The sequence below is a fragment of the Podarcis tiliguerta genome, assembly GCF_965153285.1.
Source record: "Podarcis tiliguerta genome assembly, chromosome: 1".
In the NCBI taxonomy this organism is placed as follows: domain Eukaryota; kingdom Metazoa; phylum Chordata; class Lepidosauria; order Squamata; family Lacertidae; genus Podarcis; species Podarcis tiliguerta.
This window is the reverse complement of record NC_139534.1, coordinates 112,690,291-112,709,202: the sequence shown is the minus strand read 5'-3', so window position 1 is coordinate 112,709,202 and position 18,912 is coordinate 112,690,291. Positions and strand designations below refer to the sequence as shown.

The 18,912-nt window shown below is 41.8% G+C and overlaps 1 protein-coding gene across 3 annotated transcripts in view; it reads left to right on the top strand.

Moving 5' to 3' along the window:
* The first annotated feature begins 405 nt into the window (after positions 1–405).
* LOC310674741 (cation channel sperm-associated auxiliary subunit beta-like) overlaps positions 406–18,912 on the top strand; it is a 68,857-nt gene continuing 50,350 nt past the window's right edge. The window contains exons 1-9 of one of the 3 annotated variants that reach the window (XM_083434354.1): positions 406–512; positions 3,226–3,301; positions 4,014–4,105; positions 6,833–6,985; positions 8,575–8,635; positions 9,834–9,929; positions 11,823–11,969; positions 16,960–17,052; positions 17,754–17,872. In XM_083434354.1, coding sequence (XP_083290480.1) covers positions 441–512; positions 3,226–3,301; positions 4,014–4,105; positions 6,833–6,985; positions 8,575–8,635; positions 9,834–9,929; positions 11,823–11,969; positions 16,960–17,052; positions 17,754–17,872 — 909 coding nt within the window. In that variant the 5' untranslated portion in view covers positions 406–440. Of the gene's footprint in view, positions 513–1,334; positions 1,441–3,225; positions 3,302–4,013; positions 4,106–6,832; positions 6,986–8,574; positions 8,636–9,833; positions 9,930–11,822; positions 11,970–16,959; positions 17,053–17,753; positions 17,873–18,912 lie in introns of those variants that run through there. The other 2 variants (XM_083434355.1, XM_083434356.1) reach the window with 2 other exon arrangements.

Sequence of the window (18,912 nt, the reverse complement as noted above, 5' to 3'; positions counted from 1 at the left end):
CTGGCGGGTCTCGCCGGTTCTTCCCAAGCTTGTGACGAGCCCCATTGGACATTCCCATGCCTGTGGCAGGCTGCAAATAGGCCCAACAGGGCTTGTTGTGGGCACGGAGTGGCACCTATGACACCACCTAAATCCACTGTACTTGAGCACTGTACTTATGGCTGTTCACAGAAGCAGCATGCAGGTATGAGAGATTACATCCTCCTTATTGCTCCTGCTTTGGGTGCTTTTGCTGGGCAGGAATAGCTGCTTGAGCTCTGTCTGTGGCTGAAGCAAGAGAAACCAAGAACATGATGAGGCATTAAGTAAAGCAAAGAAGAGGTGGTGTCTGAGGTAACAGGAACTGAGTTCTTTCCCACCCCTTAGCAGTGGGGGGAGAAGGGAAGGACAGTTGGAGGGGAGATGAGGGGAGGACTGTGGCAAATCGACAGAACTCCCGCATGAGGACCAGCAAGAGTGGCGGCAAACTCAGTGACCGTGCCGGGCAGCAAAACCTTATCTACACCACTGATGTAAGTATCTAATCTTCCTTCTTTTAATAATTTCAATGGGGGGGTTGACAATAAATTTTCCGCACTGGTGAATTCATCTGACCTTCCTACACCACTGGCTACTGGCAGGCCGAGGTTTGGGTGCCTGTAGCAGGTCACCATTGCATTGCAACCATCGTGTCCTAGCTGAAAGGAGCCCTAGGGAACTACATTTCCCAGGCTCCCTGCTACTGCAGATGTTGCTGTTCATGGGCAGTAGGTAGAGGCTCGAGAAAAAAATGACGTAGAAGTGCCTCCCCCTGCTGCCTTTTCTCACTGGAAGACACCTCTGTTGTCATAGTTAATGCAGAATCATGTCTGGTGAACCTGCTTTATACTATTGTTATGTTGTTGTTTGCAAACTGAAACATCCACAAAACGGATTAAAGTATTTTTATTTTTTTAAAGAGAATTGCCATTTGCTTACCAATCTTTTATCAGCTTCCCTTCTGCCCTAGATGGAGCTCTCCCTGAGTGGGTGGTTGAAGATACCCTCCAGGCATTCACTTTAGTCTTGCAACTGTGGGGTTTTTTGTTTTTAATTTGAAAGACTCCCACTTCATATAGTGGCATCCTATGTGGTTCTAGCAACAGATGAACTGAGGAAATTAACATGGAGGACAGGTCTCCTGTGTAGTTTTTGTATCGGAGCCACTGACGAGGACTACGGGAAGATTTCCACATAGCCTGTTCCTGCCGCATAATTTTAAATTCTGAAAATCTATCCCCACAAGCATTTCTGAAGCTGGATCAGTTTATGAGTCCTGTTGCTATTAGGAGTCACTGTGACGGAACTTGAACTCTTCCAACTGTCAGCCTGTAGAACCCAAGATAAAAGCAAACAGTTGGCTGGCTCTCTTGGAAGTGGCAAAGATGGCTCAGCAAAACTGACACAGCCTCGGCAAAGAAGGCATGTGAGAACCTTCCTTGAAGGAAGGACAGTTAAAATTATTTCCCTTTTAGACTTAGAGCAGCCATTATTAAACAAGGAGGTGGGGGGTGGAATAGCAGGGATTGTAAAGCCCTATATTTTTTGTTCTGTTTGCATGGAGAGCTTTGTGTGGAATTTTTAGAGAAAAATGGAGGGATTGGGCATCTTTCAATTTGTCATTTACTCGCCTTGAAATCAAATCAAATCAAATTGGAAATGGGTGACCTCTCCAAAGTTTGTGCTGGTGATATGAACCCCACCATAAGCTTTGGGTCACCCCAAATCATACATTATCATCTTCAGGAGACCGCATTCTACAAGACAGCATGAAGTTACAATTGGCCCAATGATTTTGTTTTGCTGGATTTTTCTTTTGCTGCATTCCATTGGGGAGTATTATTGTATTTGCATGTACAGTGGTACCTCAGGTTACATACGCTTCAGGATTCTCCCTTTCTTCCCTCCTGTCCTATGAACAGCATGAACTTCATGGAGCTACATCAGGGGTTGCCAACCTTGGGGGGGGGGGCAGTGGACACATTTTGAATTTGAAGGAAGTGCTGTGAGTGCCAGTCACAAAATGGCTGCCATGGGGAGTGTGGCATAACACTTCCTGGCTGCTATGGAGGGGCATTGAAAAACACAAAATTAGACACATTAGTACAGCCATTGCTGCTGCTCCCACCCTCTTCCTGAACAGCCTCCCCATGGTTGGCAAGCAAATAGGATGGATCAACAGGCAGGAAGGGAAACCATCTCTGCCAGTTTTTGTCCTGTGCAAATCCTTCAAAACCAACCAGATTGTGAGGGGGCATTTTTTCTCCAGAACGAATTAAGTACTTAACCCGAGGTACCACTGTCTCAGATTCTCATTTGTAATGTTTTACGTGGGTTTTTAGTAATGCTCTATTTAAGACAGGAAAACTACTTAGAGATTACTTTTAAAATGTGAAGTGGTATAGAAGTGGTTTAAAGAAAGAAATACATGTTTAATTTGGGCACAAGATAATGCCAAGTATGGCACCTCCATGCCAATAATAGGCAATGTAGCAATTCATTAATCTGCTGAAGAAAGTATTCACACTTTCTGTTTAATGATAATAATGATATAATTATTTACTAAATATAATATAATATAATATAATATAATATAATATAATATAATATAATATAATATAATATAAATAATGGTATAATTACCGGTATAATTACAAGTTGCCAATATGGTGTAGTGGTTAGAATGCTTTATAATATTATTAACGTTGTAAGAAGGACAAAGAGATTCTTTTGCATATATTGGGAGTATTAAATAGATCTTTGGTATTACTTTGGTTTTATCATTATGCTTGAGGCTTTCAAATGAGTTTTTTTCTTAGTGTGAATACCCACATTTAGCTTTCTGTTGTTCTACCATATGTCTCTGTTGAAAAAACAGGAGTAATGGGGGTATCTATGATTATTATTGCTTCCTGTTCATAAGAAATAATTTGATCCTGCACATACCAGTTGCTTATAGTCTGCATCTGGGGTGAGAACTAAATCTTCTTTCTGCCATAGGTGAACCCAGGGTTTGGAACAGGAAGCAAGTTTCAGCTTGCAGTTTCCATAGCACCTAAGGGGACTCTTTGATGACCAAGCATGTTGCTCTTATCTGCATCCTTGTTGTCTTCCTTGGTCACTGTACATATCATGTGACTATTGGGGGACAAGCTTTATATATAGCTTTGAATTAAATGCACATTTATATTATTTTTACAATAACAGATGGCGCTGTTGCAGCTTTATCTTGTGCTTGCAGCTGTTCTACAGCTTTCATCAGGACTTACCTACAATGCGAATGGTAAGCTGTGTTTTACTTTATTTCACCTTCCTATTCTTGCATACGGGTTAGTTACTAGTGCACTGAATCTCGCAGCCATGCATTTGCATGTGCTGTAATTTGCAAAGGACTCCATAAAGATCAGAACTTTATTTTGTCCAAGTGATGTATCACTATAGGGCCCACCTTTAAAAGGGAAATGTGTGCACACAGTTTGCGGAACTGAATCCAAATATATATATATATATATATATATATATATATATATATATATCTGCAGCAGATTCAAGAAGCTTCTTTTAAAAAAACCCCACCATATTAAAGAGCAAGAGATATTTGCTAATGATGTTAAATGTGTGTTGTCTAGGAGTCAAATGAGCCACAGTGAGAGAGCTTGGGAAGATACTGACTGAAGCACAAAGGTTAATTTGGTTGTCCAAACCCATGTGGTCTAGCCTTGGTTTAAAGATTACCATAAATATATTATTTATTTTCTTATTGCCCACCCTAAACCCCATGTCTCCCAGTAAAACTTCCTTCCTGAGACTGCTAATAATATCAAATGTTGTTGATGTGATTATTACTACTGTATTTTTTTATTTATAACTCACAAAAGCCAATGCTATCTATTTCAGTCCCCAATTTCATTTTTTATTTGAGTTTCAGTATATTATCGTTCTGTAATATCATCTTTGAATATATTAGTGTTCAATATATTTTTTTTTTCACTCAGTGGTGGCCAATTCGAGTTTTTCTTGCTACACAGGAGATGAGCGGAATATGTCATCTAAGGCAATTAAATTGTTTCTTTCAGATAAAAGTTTGGTAAGTTTCCAGCAATGTATTTCCAGTTGCAATTGAATGGGGAGTAGCTCAGCAAATAATCCATTTGTATTATGGCAGTGGGGAATAACTTGCCGATACACCATTCTTTGGCTCAGCAGAATTAGCTAATCAATTATTTTAGCTATTTCCCTCCCCCCCCCCCCAAATTTAGGGAAAGGGAAGGGAAGGAGAAAGTAATTAAAATAAGGGTGTGGTACTATTTTATAAATAAATACCAACAACAGTAAGAAAGAACTCATCGTCAGTTCACATTATGGATACCGATAACCATTGGTGCATAAATAATAGAAGTTCATTTAAGTTCTCCAAATGTCCAGATAGATACACACACAAAGTTGATATCTAGATGATATACCGTATTTTTTTGTCTATAAGACGCCCCTGTCTATAAGACGCCCCCTATTTTGGGGGCCTCAAAATTTAGAAAATAGGCGGGATTGAGCTTTTGGGGAGGATTATTTGGGGGGAATGCAAAAAATTGCTCACCTGCCAAAATGCAGCAACAACCGAGTGACGCAAACGGAAACCACCTATCAGCTCCCCGATTTCCACCAGTGTCCACCAATTATGCTCCTGCTTGCTGCGACAAGAGCAGCTGTCTATTAGCTGCCGCAGCGGCAATCAGGAGGGTTAACAGCGATCAGGCAGCTGTGACGCAAGCAGTTGTGTGGTGTGTTCCGGCGGGTGAGTGATTTTTGGGATCCCCCCCCCCCAACAATCAAGCAGTCAATGCAAAAAATTGCTCACCTGCCACAATAAAGCGCAAGCCCAAGTTTTTAAGTGGCGATTGGCCGCTTGATGGTTGGTGGGGGGGGGGGATGCCAAAAATGGCTCACCTGTCGGAACGAAGTATGAGCCTGAGATTATAAATAGCAATTGTAAGCGACATGAGCGGTTGTGTGCTGCGTTCAGTCGGTGAGCAATTTTCGGCACCCCCCCCCCCCAACAATCAAGCGGCCAATCGCCACTTACAATCTTGGGCTTGCGCCAAAAAACCTTTCGCCCGTCCCTTCTCAGCATTACCTGTGTATAAGACCAGCCTAAATTTTGAACCTCATTTTTGGGTCAGAAAAGCTTGTCTTGTACACAGAAAAATGTGGTATGTTTAAATGGATTCTTATGTCTCATCACTAAAATAATCGGAAGCGGTTAGACTCAGAAGCTTAGCTAATGGAGTGAAATATTATTGGTTATTGAGACTCCCCTTGGATCTAACAACACCATATGCGATTTAAAGAACTTTTATTTATTTATTGGCATCAAAACAAAACATGGTATTGCAGTTTGTTTAAATAAACAATAAAAGGGTGTTCTAGCTTCTGAACTTGCTGCAGCTATGAATATAGGCAGGTTATTTCTTTTACATGCTGTAGGGCTAATGAGTCTGGAATCAGGATTCTCCCTTTCTTCCCTCCTGCCATATGGAGAGCATGAACTTCATGGAGCTACATCAGGGGTTGCCAACCTTTGGGGGGGGGGCAGTGGGCACATTTTGAATTTGAAGGAAGTGCTGTGAATGCCAGTCACAAAATGGCTGCCATGGGGAGTGTGGCATAACACATCCTGGCTGCTATGGAGGGGCATGGAAAAACACAAATTTAGACACATTAGTTACAGACTCTGCTAACCCAGAAATAGTACCTCAGGTTAAGAACTTTACCTCAGGATGAGAACAGAAATTGTGCTCCCACGGTGCAGCGGCAGCAGGAGGCCCCATTAGGTAAAGTGGTTCTTCAGGTTAAGAACAGATTCAGGTTAAGAACAGACCTCCGGAACAAATTAAGTATTTAACCCGAGGTACCATTGTAAAACTTAAAAAGCCAGAAGGCCTGGCCTGGTGAAGTCTCTCCCCTCACAGGTCTTCCTTCAGGCACAGCTCCCTTATGAGGAGTCCCAGGGCTGGAGTGTAGGGCAGGGCAGGTGGAAGGAGGCCTTGCCTGGTCAAGAAAGCCTTGCCAACATTGCCTCAGGATATTGTCAGGGAAAGGAAGAGGAAGAATAGCAGGAAGGGGCCTTGGGGTGCAACAGAAGATAAACATTTTAGACCTGGCCTGGTGAAGTCTCTCCCCTCACAGGTCTTCCTCCAGGCACAGCTCCCTTATGAGGAGTCCCAGGGCTGGAGGGTAGGGCAGGGCAGGTGGGAGAAGGCCTGGCCTGGGGAAGAAAGCCTTGCCAACATTGCCTCAGGATATTGTCAGGGAAAGGAAGAGGAAGGATGGTAGGAAGGGGCCTTGGGGTGCAACAGAAGGTCAAACTTAAACATTTTAGGCGTTTTGGCTAATTAAACCATCTATTGCCTTTTTAATGTGTCGGGGGGGATCTATTGTGGGATTTTTTGCTATTATGTTACATATTTTGTGCTTTTATATTGTAAACTGCCCTCTGATATTCAGATATATTAATTTGTTAGATAATGATCATTCTCTCTACTTTAACCCTAAACTGCCTAATTCTCTGTGGCAATTGCCCATGCCAGCCAAAGCAGTCAAAATCACCTGAGAGAGGGGGAGGGCAAGTTTTCCCACAAAATGAGGATTTCTACCTTCCTTTCCTTTCTGGCTCCTTAAAGCCTTATTTATTGCAGCTTCCGCTTTTGAAATCAACAGTCCGGTTTGTTAGGTTGCCATTTAAAGTTTTAATAATTCCAGATGTTGTGGATATGTGCTTCGTATGTTAATCCTGGTTTCCCCCCCCCCCTTGTTAAAGATTGTCCGCTGTCATCTGTATAATATCAATAAGCCCGACACCTTGGAGAATAGACGGAAGAATCTAGTTCTTTTTACTTCAGCTGGTCTTGCTCCCAGCATCCAGATCTTCAACAGTACCTACTCCAAAGTCTTCTACTTCAAAATGACTCTGGTAAAGCATTGCGGAAGGGCTCATAGCCCATCATTTACATGCAAAAGGTCCCAGGTTCACTCCCTGGCTATTTCCGGTTAAAAGGGATCAGGTAGCAGGATCAGGGTTCTGGTAACCTCTGCCTGAACTCAGAACAGCCACTGTCACCGGATACTTATTAAACAATGCCATAACATTCGGCTGGAAACTTACAGTGGTCCAATGTGTAGCCCAAGGACTGCATGCAGTCCTCAAGACCTTTTTTGTTGGCCCTTAGCAACATTTGACACCCCCTCAGCCCTTGCATTGCCTTCCCAAAGCCAGCTAAGTGAGGTGCTTGGTTTGGGAAAGGAGGCGCCAAGGCTCTGGCAAGGTCCTAGAACCCTATTGCCTCCTTCCCGAAGCTGGGAAAGCGCTAACTGCATCTCTTGCGGCCCACTTGGTATAAAAGTTGGGCCGGCCTGGGCTGGGTGGACAAGCAATCTGACTTGGTTTAAGGCAGGTTCCTGAGGTGCATCTGCACTCATGGTTTTAAATGTTATTTCTAAGGTTTTAAACGTTATTTATAAGGGCTACCTGCAAAATTTCATGTTTGGATCTCAATGTTTTGTATAGACATGTCTGCCATATTGGATTTTATTTAGGATAAATGGGTCTTTTGGGAGCAAAATATAACAGAAACAAACAAGACTTCAAACTATAATATCAGTTAGTCCAAGCATTTCCTTAGAACATGGGTAGGCAAACTAAGGCCAGGGGCCAGATCTGGCCCAATTACGTTCTAAATCCGGCCCGCAGATGGTCGAGGAATCAGCATCTTTTTACATGAGTAGAATGTGCCTTTTTATTTAAAATGCATCTCTGGGTTATTTGTTGGGCCTGCCTGCTGTTTTTACATGAGTAGAATGTGTGCTTTTATTTAAAATGCATCTCTGGGTTATTTGTGGGGCATAGGAATTTGTTCATTTTTTTTCTTCAAAACATACCGTATATTCTCGAATATAAGCTGACTTTTTCAGCATATTTTTTATGCTGAAAAAGCCTCCCTCGCCTTATACTCAAGTGAGGCGGGCAGTGGCAGAGAGATGAGCTATTTCTCGCTGCTCGTCCCTCTGCCACCGCCCGTAAACTATGAGACTATCAGCTACGAAAATTCATACAGTGGTGCCCCGCAAGACGAATGCCTCGCAAGACGGAAAACCCGCTAGACGAAAGGGTTTTCCGTTTTTCGATGCACTTCGCAGGACGAATTTCCCTATGCGCTTGCTTCGCAAGTCAAAAATGTCTTGCGAGTCTTGAGACTTTTTTTCGCTCCCCACCCACTTTTTCTAAGCTGCTAAACCGCTAATAGCCTTTTAGCAGCTAATCTGCTAATCCGATAAGCCTTTAATAGCCGCTAATAGCGCTAATCCGCTAAGCCGCTAATAGGGTTGCTTCGCAAGATGAAAAAACCGCTAGACAAAGAGACTCGCAGAACGAATTAATTTCGTCTTGCGAGGCACCACTGTAATTGGAAAATCAGCCCGCACAGTAGTTTACCTAAATGTATGTGACTCTTCAAGTATTTAAGACTAAAAATCTTGGGTTACCATCCTTTCTTTAAACAAAAGGGAGAAGGTGTGGATTCGTGGAGTATTGAAATCAACCGAGAAGAGTTAACATATAATACAGGTGAGAGATTTATAATTTCCACTTATTTATCCTCACTGGCTATTGATGCTTCCTTGTGTTGTTGCTGCTGTTTTTCTACTCACGTAAGGTGGTGAGTACATTTCATTTCAAAAGAAAAATTTTGCACAAAATCCTGCTAGCAGGGGAGAAATTTGACAACTTGGTAGTGAGCATTTGGCACAATCTCAAATGGTGCATAAGTAGTATACCAACTTCAGTGGAGAGAAAGCCAGTTTCGGGATAATGTATATTGCACTTATTTTTGTAACTCACTCTATTTGGTGAAGGGTGTGTTATAAGTCTGAATAGAAAAAAAGAGAAAAATAAATTGGCCAGAAAAAATATGCAGGAATGTTCATTACTAAGAATTCAGTTGAAGAGCAGTGCACCATCGTAGGCAACATTTGAGAAGAGCATGTAGGCATCATCAACTTTGGCGATCGCTCGTAGCCGAGTAATATTGACGTAAGCATACAGCAATATCCACTTGTGTCTACAGTGGCGCCTCGCAAGACGAAAAGAATCCGTTCCGCGAGTCTCTTCGTCTTGCGGTTTTTTTTGTCTTGCGAAGCAAGCCCATTAGCGGATTAGCGCTATTGGCGGTTTAGCGGCTATTAGCGGCTATTAAGGGCTTAAGGGATTAGCGGATTAGCTGCTAAAAGGCTATTAGCGGCTATTAAAGGTTTAAGGGATTAGCAGATTAGCTGCTAAAAGGCTATTAGCGGCTTAGATCAGCTGATAAGTGGCTTAGATCAGCTGTCAAGCGGTTTAGTGAACAGCTGTTAAGCGGCTTTGGGGCTTGGGAAAAAGGGGGGGAGGGGGGAAAAAACCCCAGGAATCGCAAGACATTTTCGTCTTGCGAAGCAAGCCCATAGCAAATTCGTTTTGCGAAGCACCTGCAAAACAGAAAACCCTTTCGTCTAGCGGGTTTTCCGTCTTGCGAGGCATTCGTCTTGCGGGGCACCACTGTATCTGCAAGTGGAATGGGTTTCCACTTGTGCAACAAGTCTTTGCCCCCTGTGGACCCCTGAAATTTGCTCCAGAGGGTTTGGTGGTGGGGATTGCAAGAGGGAGGAGAAAAGGAAACCATGTTGTGTGAGCAAAGGCCTGTTTGCTTGACGTTGGATATCACCCATAATACTTGTGTACTTATAGGACTAATCTGTCTCTGTCTTTCTTGTACATGCCGCTGAAACAGATGTTAATCCAATTGAGGAATGGTTTGTAAAATTTAATATGCATCATGGTTTAAATATGTTCACTACTACAGGAACCTTGTTGGATATCGTACGAGGTACGTCATAGCTCATAGGGAGTGTTTGCGGTTTTGTAAGTAATTGTGGTCTCGTGGAAATTAGCATGGACACTAAGTATAAAGTTTTCTGAATTTATTCATATGATATGGAAAGTTATATTTATATTACGCTTTTTTGGCCCAAAGTCTCCAAAGCAGAAAACAACATTGATACATATGAATACAAAAGAATTGAATGATAAAACTGCAATACATCATCATCATCATCATCACAATAATAATAATAATTTATTATTTATACCCCACCTATCTGTCTGGGGTATAAATAATAAATTATTATTATTATTGTGATGATGATGATGATGTATTGCAGTTTTATCATTCAATTCTTTTGTATTCATATGTTGTATTTATTATTTATACCCCACCTATCTGTCTGAGGGACACGGGTGGCGCTGTGGGTTAAAGCCTCAGCACCTAGGGCTTGCCGATCAAGAGGTCGGCGGTTCGAATCCCCGCGGCGGGGTGCGCTCCCGTTGTTCGGTCCCAGCGCCTGCCAACCTAGCAGTTCGAAAGCACTCCCGGGTGCAAGTAGATAAATAGGACCGCTTACTAGCGGGAAGGTAAACGGCGTTTCTGTGTGCAGCTCTGGCTCGCCAGAGCAGTGATGTCACGCTGGCCACGTGACCCGGAAGTGTCTTCGGACAGCGCTAGCCCTCGGCCTCTTTGAGTGAAATGGGCGCACAACCCTAGAGTGTGTCAAGACTGGCCCGTACGGGCAGGGGTACCTATCTGTCTGGATTTCCCCAGCCACTCTGGGTGGCTCCCAACAGACTATTAAAAATACAATAAAACATAATGTGTCACACATTAAAAACTTCCCTGAACAGGGCTGCCTTCAGATGTTTTCTAAATGTCAGGTAGTTGTTTATCTCTTTGATATCTGATGGGAGGGCGTTCTGCAGGGCGGGCGCCACTACTGAGAAGGCCCTCTGCCTGGTTCCATGTAACTTTGCTTCTCGCAGTGAGGGAACCACCAGAAGGCCCTCAGAGCTGGACCTCAGTGTCTGGACTGAATGATGGGGGTGGAGACACTCCTTCAGGTATACTGGGCCGAGGCCGTTTAGGGCTTTAAAGGTCAGCACCAACACTTTGAATTGTGCTTGGAAACATACTGGGAGCCAATGTAGGTCTTTCAGGACCGGCGTTATATGGTCTCAGCGGCCACTCCAAGTTGCCAGTCTAGCTGCAACATTCTGGATTAGTTGTAGTTTCTGGGTCACCTTCAAAGGTAGCTTCATGTAGAGCGCATTGCAGTAGTCCAAGCGGGAGATAACCTAGGTACCAGATGGAGCTGGTAGAAAGCTGCCCTGGACACAGAATTAACCTGCACCTCCATGGACATCTGTGAGTCCAAAATGACTCCCAGGCTGTGCCCCTGGTCCTTCAAGGGCACAGTTACCCCATTCAAGACCAGGGAGCCCTCCACACCTGCCCATCCCCCCAAAACAGTAATATCATACTGTCAGGATTTCCAATGGCCACCATCATGAAGAAAGAGAGTATCCCGTGTGTGTGTGTGTGTGTGTGTGTGTGTGTGTTTTACTAAGAACAGGTCTAAGGAAGGTTTTCGTTACTTGAAGTGGTCTCCTAGTAGTCTTCAATTTCCAGCAGACTTAGACAACCTCGTCTCTTCTGTATGCCTTCACTCACTTCTGCATTTCCCCCTACCTTCCACCACAGTGATGGCAGTCCCATTCCCATCCCCCACCCCACCCCTGGACCAGACTGATAACATCCCTTACTCACCTCCAAGGATGTTCCCACAAATTTCAGAGATAGTCACATATTTCCTTCACTCAACTGTATTTTCTTTTTAAGTAAAAAGCAGAAAGAATTTTTGCTTTCTTAAACATTAGTGCTCTTTTGCAGATCCTCTTCTTCAGTGGTTTTGGACCCTTGGTGAAAACGTGGAAGTTAATGATACATTGTCTAAAGTAGCCGATATCCAAATAGCAAAAACTCCTTGTGCAAGTGATGTAGCAATAATTGGTCTGATTTATACAACAAGAAAAATAGGTAAGCGTCTTGCATTTTTACATAATTAGCTGATCCACCAGCTTCGTTTTCCAACTGGGTACAGTGGGATGTAAAAGTTTAAATAAAATAAGTGTACTTGTTTGCTCAGAAGTCCCACTGTGTTGGCTAGGGCTTAATCCTATACTTGCTTGGGAGTAAGTCTCATCAAATGCAGTTGGTTTTGCTTGTGAATGCATTTGTTACACTTCTACTACACATGAGTGTTCTGCAACTAGCTCTTAACCTGTGAAATGCTGGCTCCGGGTGCATATGTGTCCCCTTGGGGAACATTGTGTGCGAATCTAGGTCTATTATTTCAGGTCAGTAGGGGTGATGGTGGAAACCCTGCTTCTAAAGAGGACTTGCCTGATTCAATCTGAATAGATCACCACCTGGATCAAATCATGAGTCCATTTTAGAATTCACATTCCAGCAAATTCCTTTATGAGATAGTCTGAGGGTTCAGCACTGCCTCTGTTCCTATTTACTTTTTTTCCCTTCTAAAATGTTCCATTCTCTAGTAGGGTTGCCATATGTCCGTAATTTAACTGGTGAAAATAGTGTCCAGGGGAGGATTTCGGAAAATCGGCTAAATGTCCAGAATTTTGAGCTCAACAACTTTGAGTTTCTTTATTTTCTAAAATAATGTGTGCTCAATAACTTTGAGTTTCTCCCAAAAAGCTCAGCAACTTTTACTTCTAGAAATATGGCAACCCTAGGCAGCAGGGAAAGGCCTTCTTGCTGCCATGTGCTTTGAAAGGAGTAGAGGAGCAAGTTCCCCTTGGAGCAACAGGACTGAGGACATTCTGTTATTCTCAGAGGGCCTGGTGCAGCCTTCATGGACAATTCCCTCTCACAGCAATGGAAAAGACTTTGTTGTTGTTGTTTACAAAAAGATCATTTGAAGTTTTTCAAACCTTGTGCATCGCTGGCACTATTTTAGCTGGGCAAGCAATGACACTTGCATACTGAGCATTCAAAATAGATGGAATAAATGGTAGGTATGCATTTTTTGAAATGGTATCCCCTCCCCCCAAAAAGAAACAATTAATTTGAATTATTTGGTCACTGGTTTGTTTGTTTTTAGTCAAATATGTGTGTGATGGCATGACTGCTAGAGCATTTTGATGAGAATCTCAGGTGGGAAGGAGAGGACAGGACACAACCACTACACTGCAGCGTATTCTACAATAACCACAGGAATACACCAGGGATATGTTTGCAACTGTCCCCCACCCCACCCCATACTGAACCACCTGCTTGTGCTTATTAACTTAGATATGTGGTACTAGTAAAGCAGGCAGACATGCTTTCTTTCAGTGTGTGCAAGTAGGTTTGAGCTGAGCTTTTAAGGTCTGTAATTGTATCTGTGGATACAGGGGTGCTTATTTCCTGATTTTGCTGCTGTTGGGGTGATAAGTTGTGCTTCTACCCAGGCTCAGCATATATTTGTAAATATTTTTTTTAAAGTAATGTTTATTGCTTTTCCAACAACCACAAAGAAGAAGTAAAAGAAAAAAGAAAAAAAGAAAAAAGAAGAGGAAAAAAGGAACAATACAATACAAAAACAATTAAAAAAACATCAAACACATCCAATAATTTCAATATCTTATCTTTCATTCACTTATTTCCACGACCTCCTCACGCCTCCCTTTTTGTATTCCACTTCCATTAATTATTACAGCAATTCCTTTCCATCTTCCTCTGTTTTCTGTCCTGTAATCATCTTAATACATTCTAACCTTATTTTCCCCTTTAATACTCTATTAATCTATTTACACTTGATTCCTTATAACATTTCTACTAAAGCCATGTTACTTCATTCCAACATTTTTCTAACATTCATAGTTTAACAATATTTCTATAAATAGTCTTTAAACTTTTTCCAATCTTCTTCCACCGACTCTTCTCCCTGGTCCCGGATTCTGCCAGTCCTTTTCGCCCATTCCATATAGTCCATCAACCTTCTTCGTATTTGAAGAAGGATTTTACTTTGTCCTCTACTGATATTATTTTTATTTTCCTTCTTTTAAAACTGAAAGATAGTCCTTGGGGGAACTTCCACTTGAAATTCCTTCTCAGCAGGGCAGCAATATCTCCATAGTTAGGCCGAGGATCCAAAAGATATTTCAAAGCATCTTTAGAAGTTTCCACTATTGACTGTTGTACTTCCAAGTTCTTCTGGTAATGCCAACCCAAAGTTCTATCTCTCTCTTCTTTAGCATGAAGGGTGGTTGAACAGTCTCTTTGAGCCAAGTCCAAGTCCAAAGATTCAGCAAATTGCTGTATGGGAAAATCTATCAAGCTTTCTCCCTCCAATTCAATTAGGGTTCCGATCCTCAAATTCATCTGTTTTTCTTTAGGTTCACTCTTAGCAAGCGTCACCCTTTGTTCATCAAAATGCCACTGCAGGGCTGGGGCTCTCTTTCTCTCCAATTGTACTACTTCGAATTCATCCACAAAAACTTCCTCCGCAGTTTGCCGTGTCAGAGTAGATTCCTGTATCAATTTCTAAATAATTTCTGTATTAGTGTTGACCTTTTGTCCCAGACTGTTTATACTTTCTGTATTTAAGTCAATTTTAATAGTTGTAGCATCAACTTTCGCATTTATCACATCTGTTTTTCTGTTTAGCTGTGCCAATGAGTCATTTATCTTATTTAATACATCCACTAAGACTTCTTCTGTCAACATTCCCCTTGGTTTTGATTGTACTAATGGAGAGGCAAAAACAGGAGAAGCGGAAAGGCCTGGTGTCAAGCCTCTCCTGAGCCTTAATGTTTTTTCAGCAGTTGACTGATCTGTTTCCATTTGCCATAACACTTAAAGGATTCAAGGTCAGTCCCAGAGTCTCACAATTTTTTATCTTACAGCTGGAAATTCCCTTAGCCCAGCTCTTGCAAAACAACCAGTTTCTTTTTTTTTAAAAAATAATGTTTTATTGAGTTTTACGAGAGCTTAAAACAACAATAAACAAACAACCTCACAACAGCAACAAAAAGAAAAAGAAAAGGAAAAAACAGAAAAATAGATACTACAACACACAAACACAAAACAACAAAATACAACAAAGAAAATAAACATATTAAAGACAATTTTTGTCTCTTTGTATTCTTTACATTAACTTATTTCTCCGACTTCCCCAGACCTTCCTTCTCTGTATTCCAAATCGAATATTCTGTCCGCAAATTCTTTTCCTCTATCATATTTTGATTTTCTAATACTCTTAAAGTCTAGTAGATAGTTGCATTTCCTTAAGTCTGACAAAATATTAAATCTTTCTCTGATCACTTTTTCCCAAATACCCATTCACCCTCAATCCGATGTCATCAAACGTTCGTTATCTTATAATGTTTCTGTAAATAGTCCTTAAATTTCCTCCAGTCTTCCTTCACCGTCTCTTCACCCTGGTCTCTGATTCTGCCGGTCATTTCTGCCAATTCCATATAGTCAATAACTTTCATCTGCCATTCTTCCCGTGTGGGTAGCTGTTGGGTCTTCCAATACTGTGCGATGAGTATCCTTGCTGCTGCTGTAGCATACATGAAAAATGTCCTATCCTTCTTGTGCACCTGTTGGCTAACCATACCCAGGAGAAAGGCCTCTGGTTTCTTCAAGAATGTGTATTTAAAGACTTTTTTCAGCTCATTATAAATCATCTCCCAGAATGTCTTTATCCTTGGGCATGTCCACCAAAGGTGAAAGAATGTACCTTCAACCTCTTGACATTTCCAACATTTATTGTCAGGTAAGTGATAGATTTTTGCAAGCTTGACTGGTGTCATGTACCACCTGTATATCATTTTCATAATATTCTCTCTTAAGGCATTAGATGCTGTAAATTTCATACCAGTGGTCCATAACCTTTCCCAGTCAGCAAACATTATGTTATGACCCAAAACAACCAGTTTCAAAGACTTCCACTAGAGGGAATCACTTTCTTTTTGTATTAGTCGATAATGTCTTCTTTTAAACAAAGTTCAAACAATCCAAAGTTAGTTTCAGTTTTCAGTTACTTTTACTCCTTTTTCAGTTACTTTTACTCCTTTTTAAAAGCGGCCAAAGACAGTAGAAACAATGTAGAAACAATGTATCTCTCTTATTTAAGTAACTGTCAAAGAATGTTCTAAGCATTGTCAATACGCATTCTAAAAGACGTCAGTCTGCTAGCAGCCCATTTCCAGGATCGGAGCGCAGTATTTTAACTCTCCTCACTCTCTCCTGCAGGCATACTCGGTTCACAGCTTCCCCACCTCTTCTCCTGCCTCCAAGGGGGGTTTAATATTCTTTATCGGTGGAAATTATTCTTTTACAAAGGGCTTTCCAAGACTTCAGCTTGCAGCCTCGTTGCTTAGTCTATTTACAAAAGGGGGAGGCGGACTTCCTGTGTTAAACCTCCCCGTTTCGATGCCAAATTACGTTAAACTTTAGAAATCCAATTTTCCCGATCCAGCTCTACTCACGGGTAATTAATTTGAAGTCAAATTGTCCACAAGAAAAAGTCAGTGCTCTCCGGCAACAGCTGAGTGGCTTCATTCCGTGGAAGAAGCAGACGATTCGAAGCACCGCGCCACTCACCCCACATCGCTCCGGATCCCCGAAACCGGGTTTCCCTGCGAGTAAGGGAGGCGCAAAAGGTGCCCGCCGAATCCCACAATCTCAGGCTTCTCCCGCCTGTGATTTTTAACGGGTCTCCGCCTTCGCCGTGGCAGCCAGACCCAGATTCCCACGGGGCAAATTCCTCCCGATCAGAGGAATTCCGCCATTACCGGAGGCACCAACCCGGAAGTCTCATATATATTTGTAAATAAACTCAAATATCACAGAGAAACCTCCAGTCATCTCTTCATCAAAAGCGAACCAAACCAGCTACACTGCTGAAATTTCTGGGAAATATAAAGCTTTATAACAGTGTCATAAATACTGGTAGCCTGGCTTTATACTGTGATTCACTTTTCAGGTAATGCATTGTTTTCTTTTGTATTTGTAGGACTAATTGTAGGATTGACTGACAGTGGATTTATGGATGGGGATACGGTATGGTTTAACTTGTCTGCTACCATTTGTGCCATCTTGGAAAATGGTAATTCTTATTTTCAGTTGTTTAATTGACCCATATGCATTTCCTTTTTATTTGTAGCCTGTTTTACCCCAAGGCCTTAGGACACGTTGCACTTTCATAGAATGTACGGCATTGGTCCGAATACAGACTACACCCCTAAAATGAGATCTCTCAAAACATAGCACTCTTTATAAATAAAGAGTGTCACTATAGACTGCACTCAGCTTTTATATGAGCCAGATTTGGGGGGGGGGGGGGAGTGTGGCCTATATTCAGACCAATACAGTAATTGTAGGTCTCAAAGTGAAGGTTGTGGTGTGATGTGGTGTGGTTCAGCCCAGTATAGGGAAGGTGGTTTTTTAAATGTTTAATGTTTTATTGTTTTTTATATGTTTTTTATATGGCTGGGGCAACAAAGTCAGATGGGCAAGGTCAGAAGAGTCAGCCTCTGTTCTTGCTGCCCCCTGAACTTGCCTTTGCTATATCTTTTTTTTTAAAAAATGCAGCAAAGGAGCACGGTTCGAAAGAGCAGATTTCATCACTCCACCCTCTCTAAAAACCACATAGATCTAGACCTTCTTCAAATGCATATCAGGTGCATGGATTGCCCAACAGATCTGGGTGTCTCAATATGGGTGTAATTTGCCATGTCTATAACAAGTAATGATGGAAGTCTGAGAGATGCAACTCAGGTTACTCACAATGCCTTTTCTCTCCTCAAGATTGTTATGGACTTGCACTTGTGGATCTCACCGTAACAAATACTCGTCTTGTACTCCTCACCTCACTAGGATTATTTATCAGTGATGATCTGCGCATTAAAACTGGAAAGCTGCTGCAGGTACGTATGTGCACTTCTAAATATCCCTGTGTCCCCTTCCCCCAATCATCTAATGTTTTAAAAACCACTGGTAAGCATACTGCAAAAAAACTAAGTTTGGAAGATCTCCAATGCCATACATGTCTGCTCAGAAGACAATCTCATTCAGCCTAAGACTATATCCCTACTATACACATTTTCCTGCAAGTAAGTCCCATTGAACATGGTCAGAACTACGTCTGAGTAGGCACATCTAGGATTGCGTTGTTAATCTGTGTACTAATTGTTCTCTCGCCAGTTCACCTGATGAACTAAGTGTATGAAGAGGCTAAGCTTAGCTGCATGGCATTCACAAGCCATTCTTGTGTTCCTATATCAATAATTTAGAAACTTTCACCACTTTGGAACTAAACCAAGTTTTACTGCCTGTGCAATGTTTCCGATTGATGTGTGGAAAAGCATATGAACCAGACCTTTGAAGAGAATTTGTATGTGAACCATTTTAACCTTACCAAACATGTGGTCTTTTTCTATGCTAGGGGAAGTGGAAAACTTTGGAAGGAACTTGAAAGGGCAAATTTTAAAGGTCTTAACAGCCTGGAGCAACCTAGCCAGATGGGCGGGGTATAAATAATAAAAAAATATTATCATATTCCCATGCTTCACTTTTGCTGCATATTTTATGATTTTAAATATCTGCTGGGGTCTCTCAATAAAGAGTACTTGCCCCAAACTTGGATCTTGGTATCCAGGACTTCTCCTTTGTGTACCTATTTTTTCTTTGCACCAACAGTAGCTTTGCTGCAATTAATAGATACCTCTTATATTAAGTTCGATCTCTGTGGCCCTGCTTCAGGAGTGCTACCTTTAGAAGTGAAGGGGGTTGTGACAGGGCCTTTTCTGTTCTAGCCCATTGTCTTTGGAACTCTCTCCCCAGAGAGTTTTGCTGGCACCATTGTTGAATTCTTTTTAGTGATGGGCATGGTACTTGATTTCCTTAGGTGTTTTAGCTGTTGGTTTGTAGCTATTGCTTATTTCCTGTTATCTCACAGGAAAAGTAC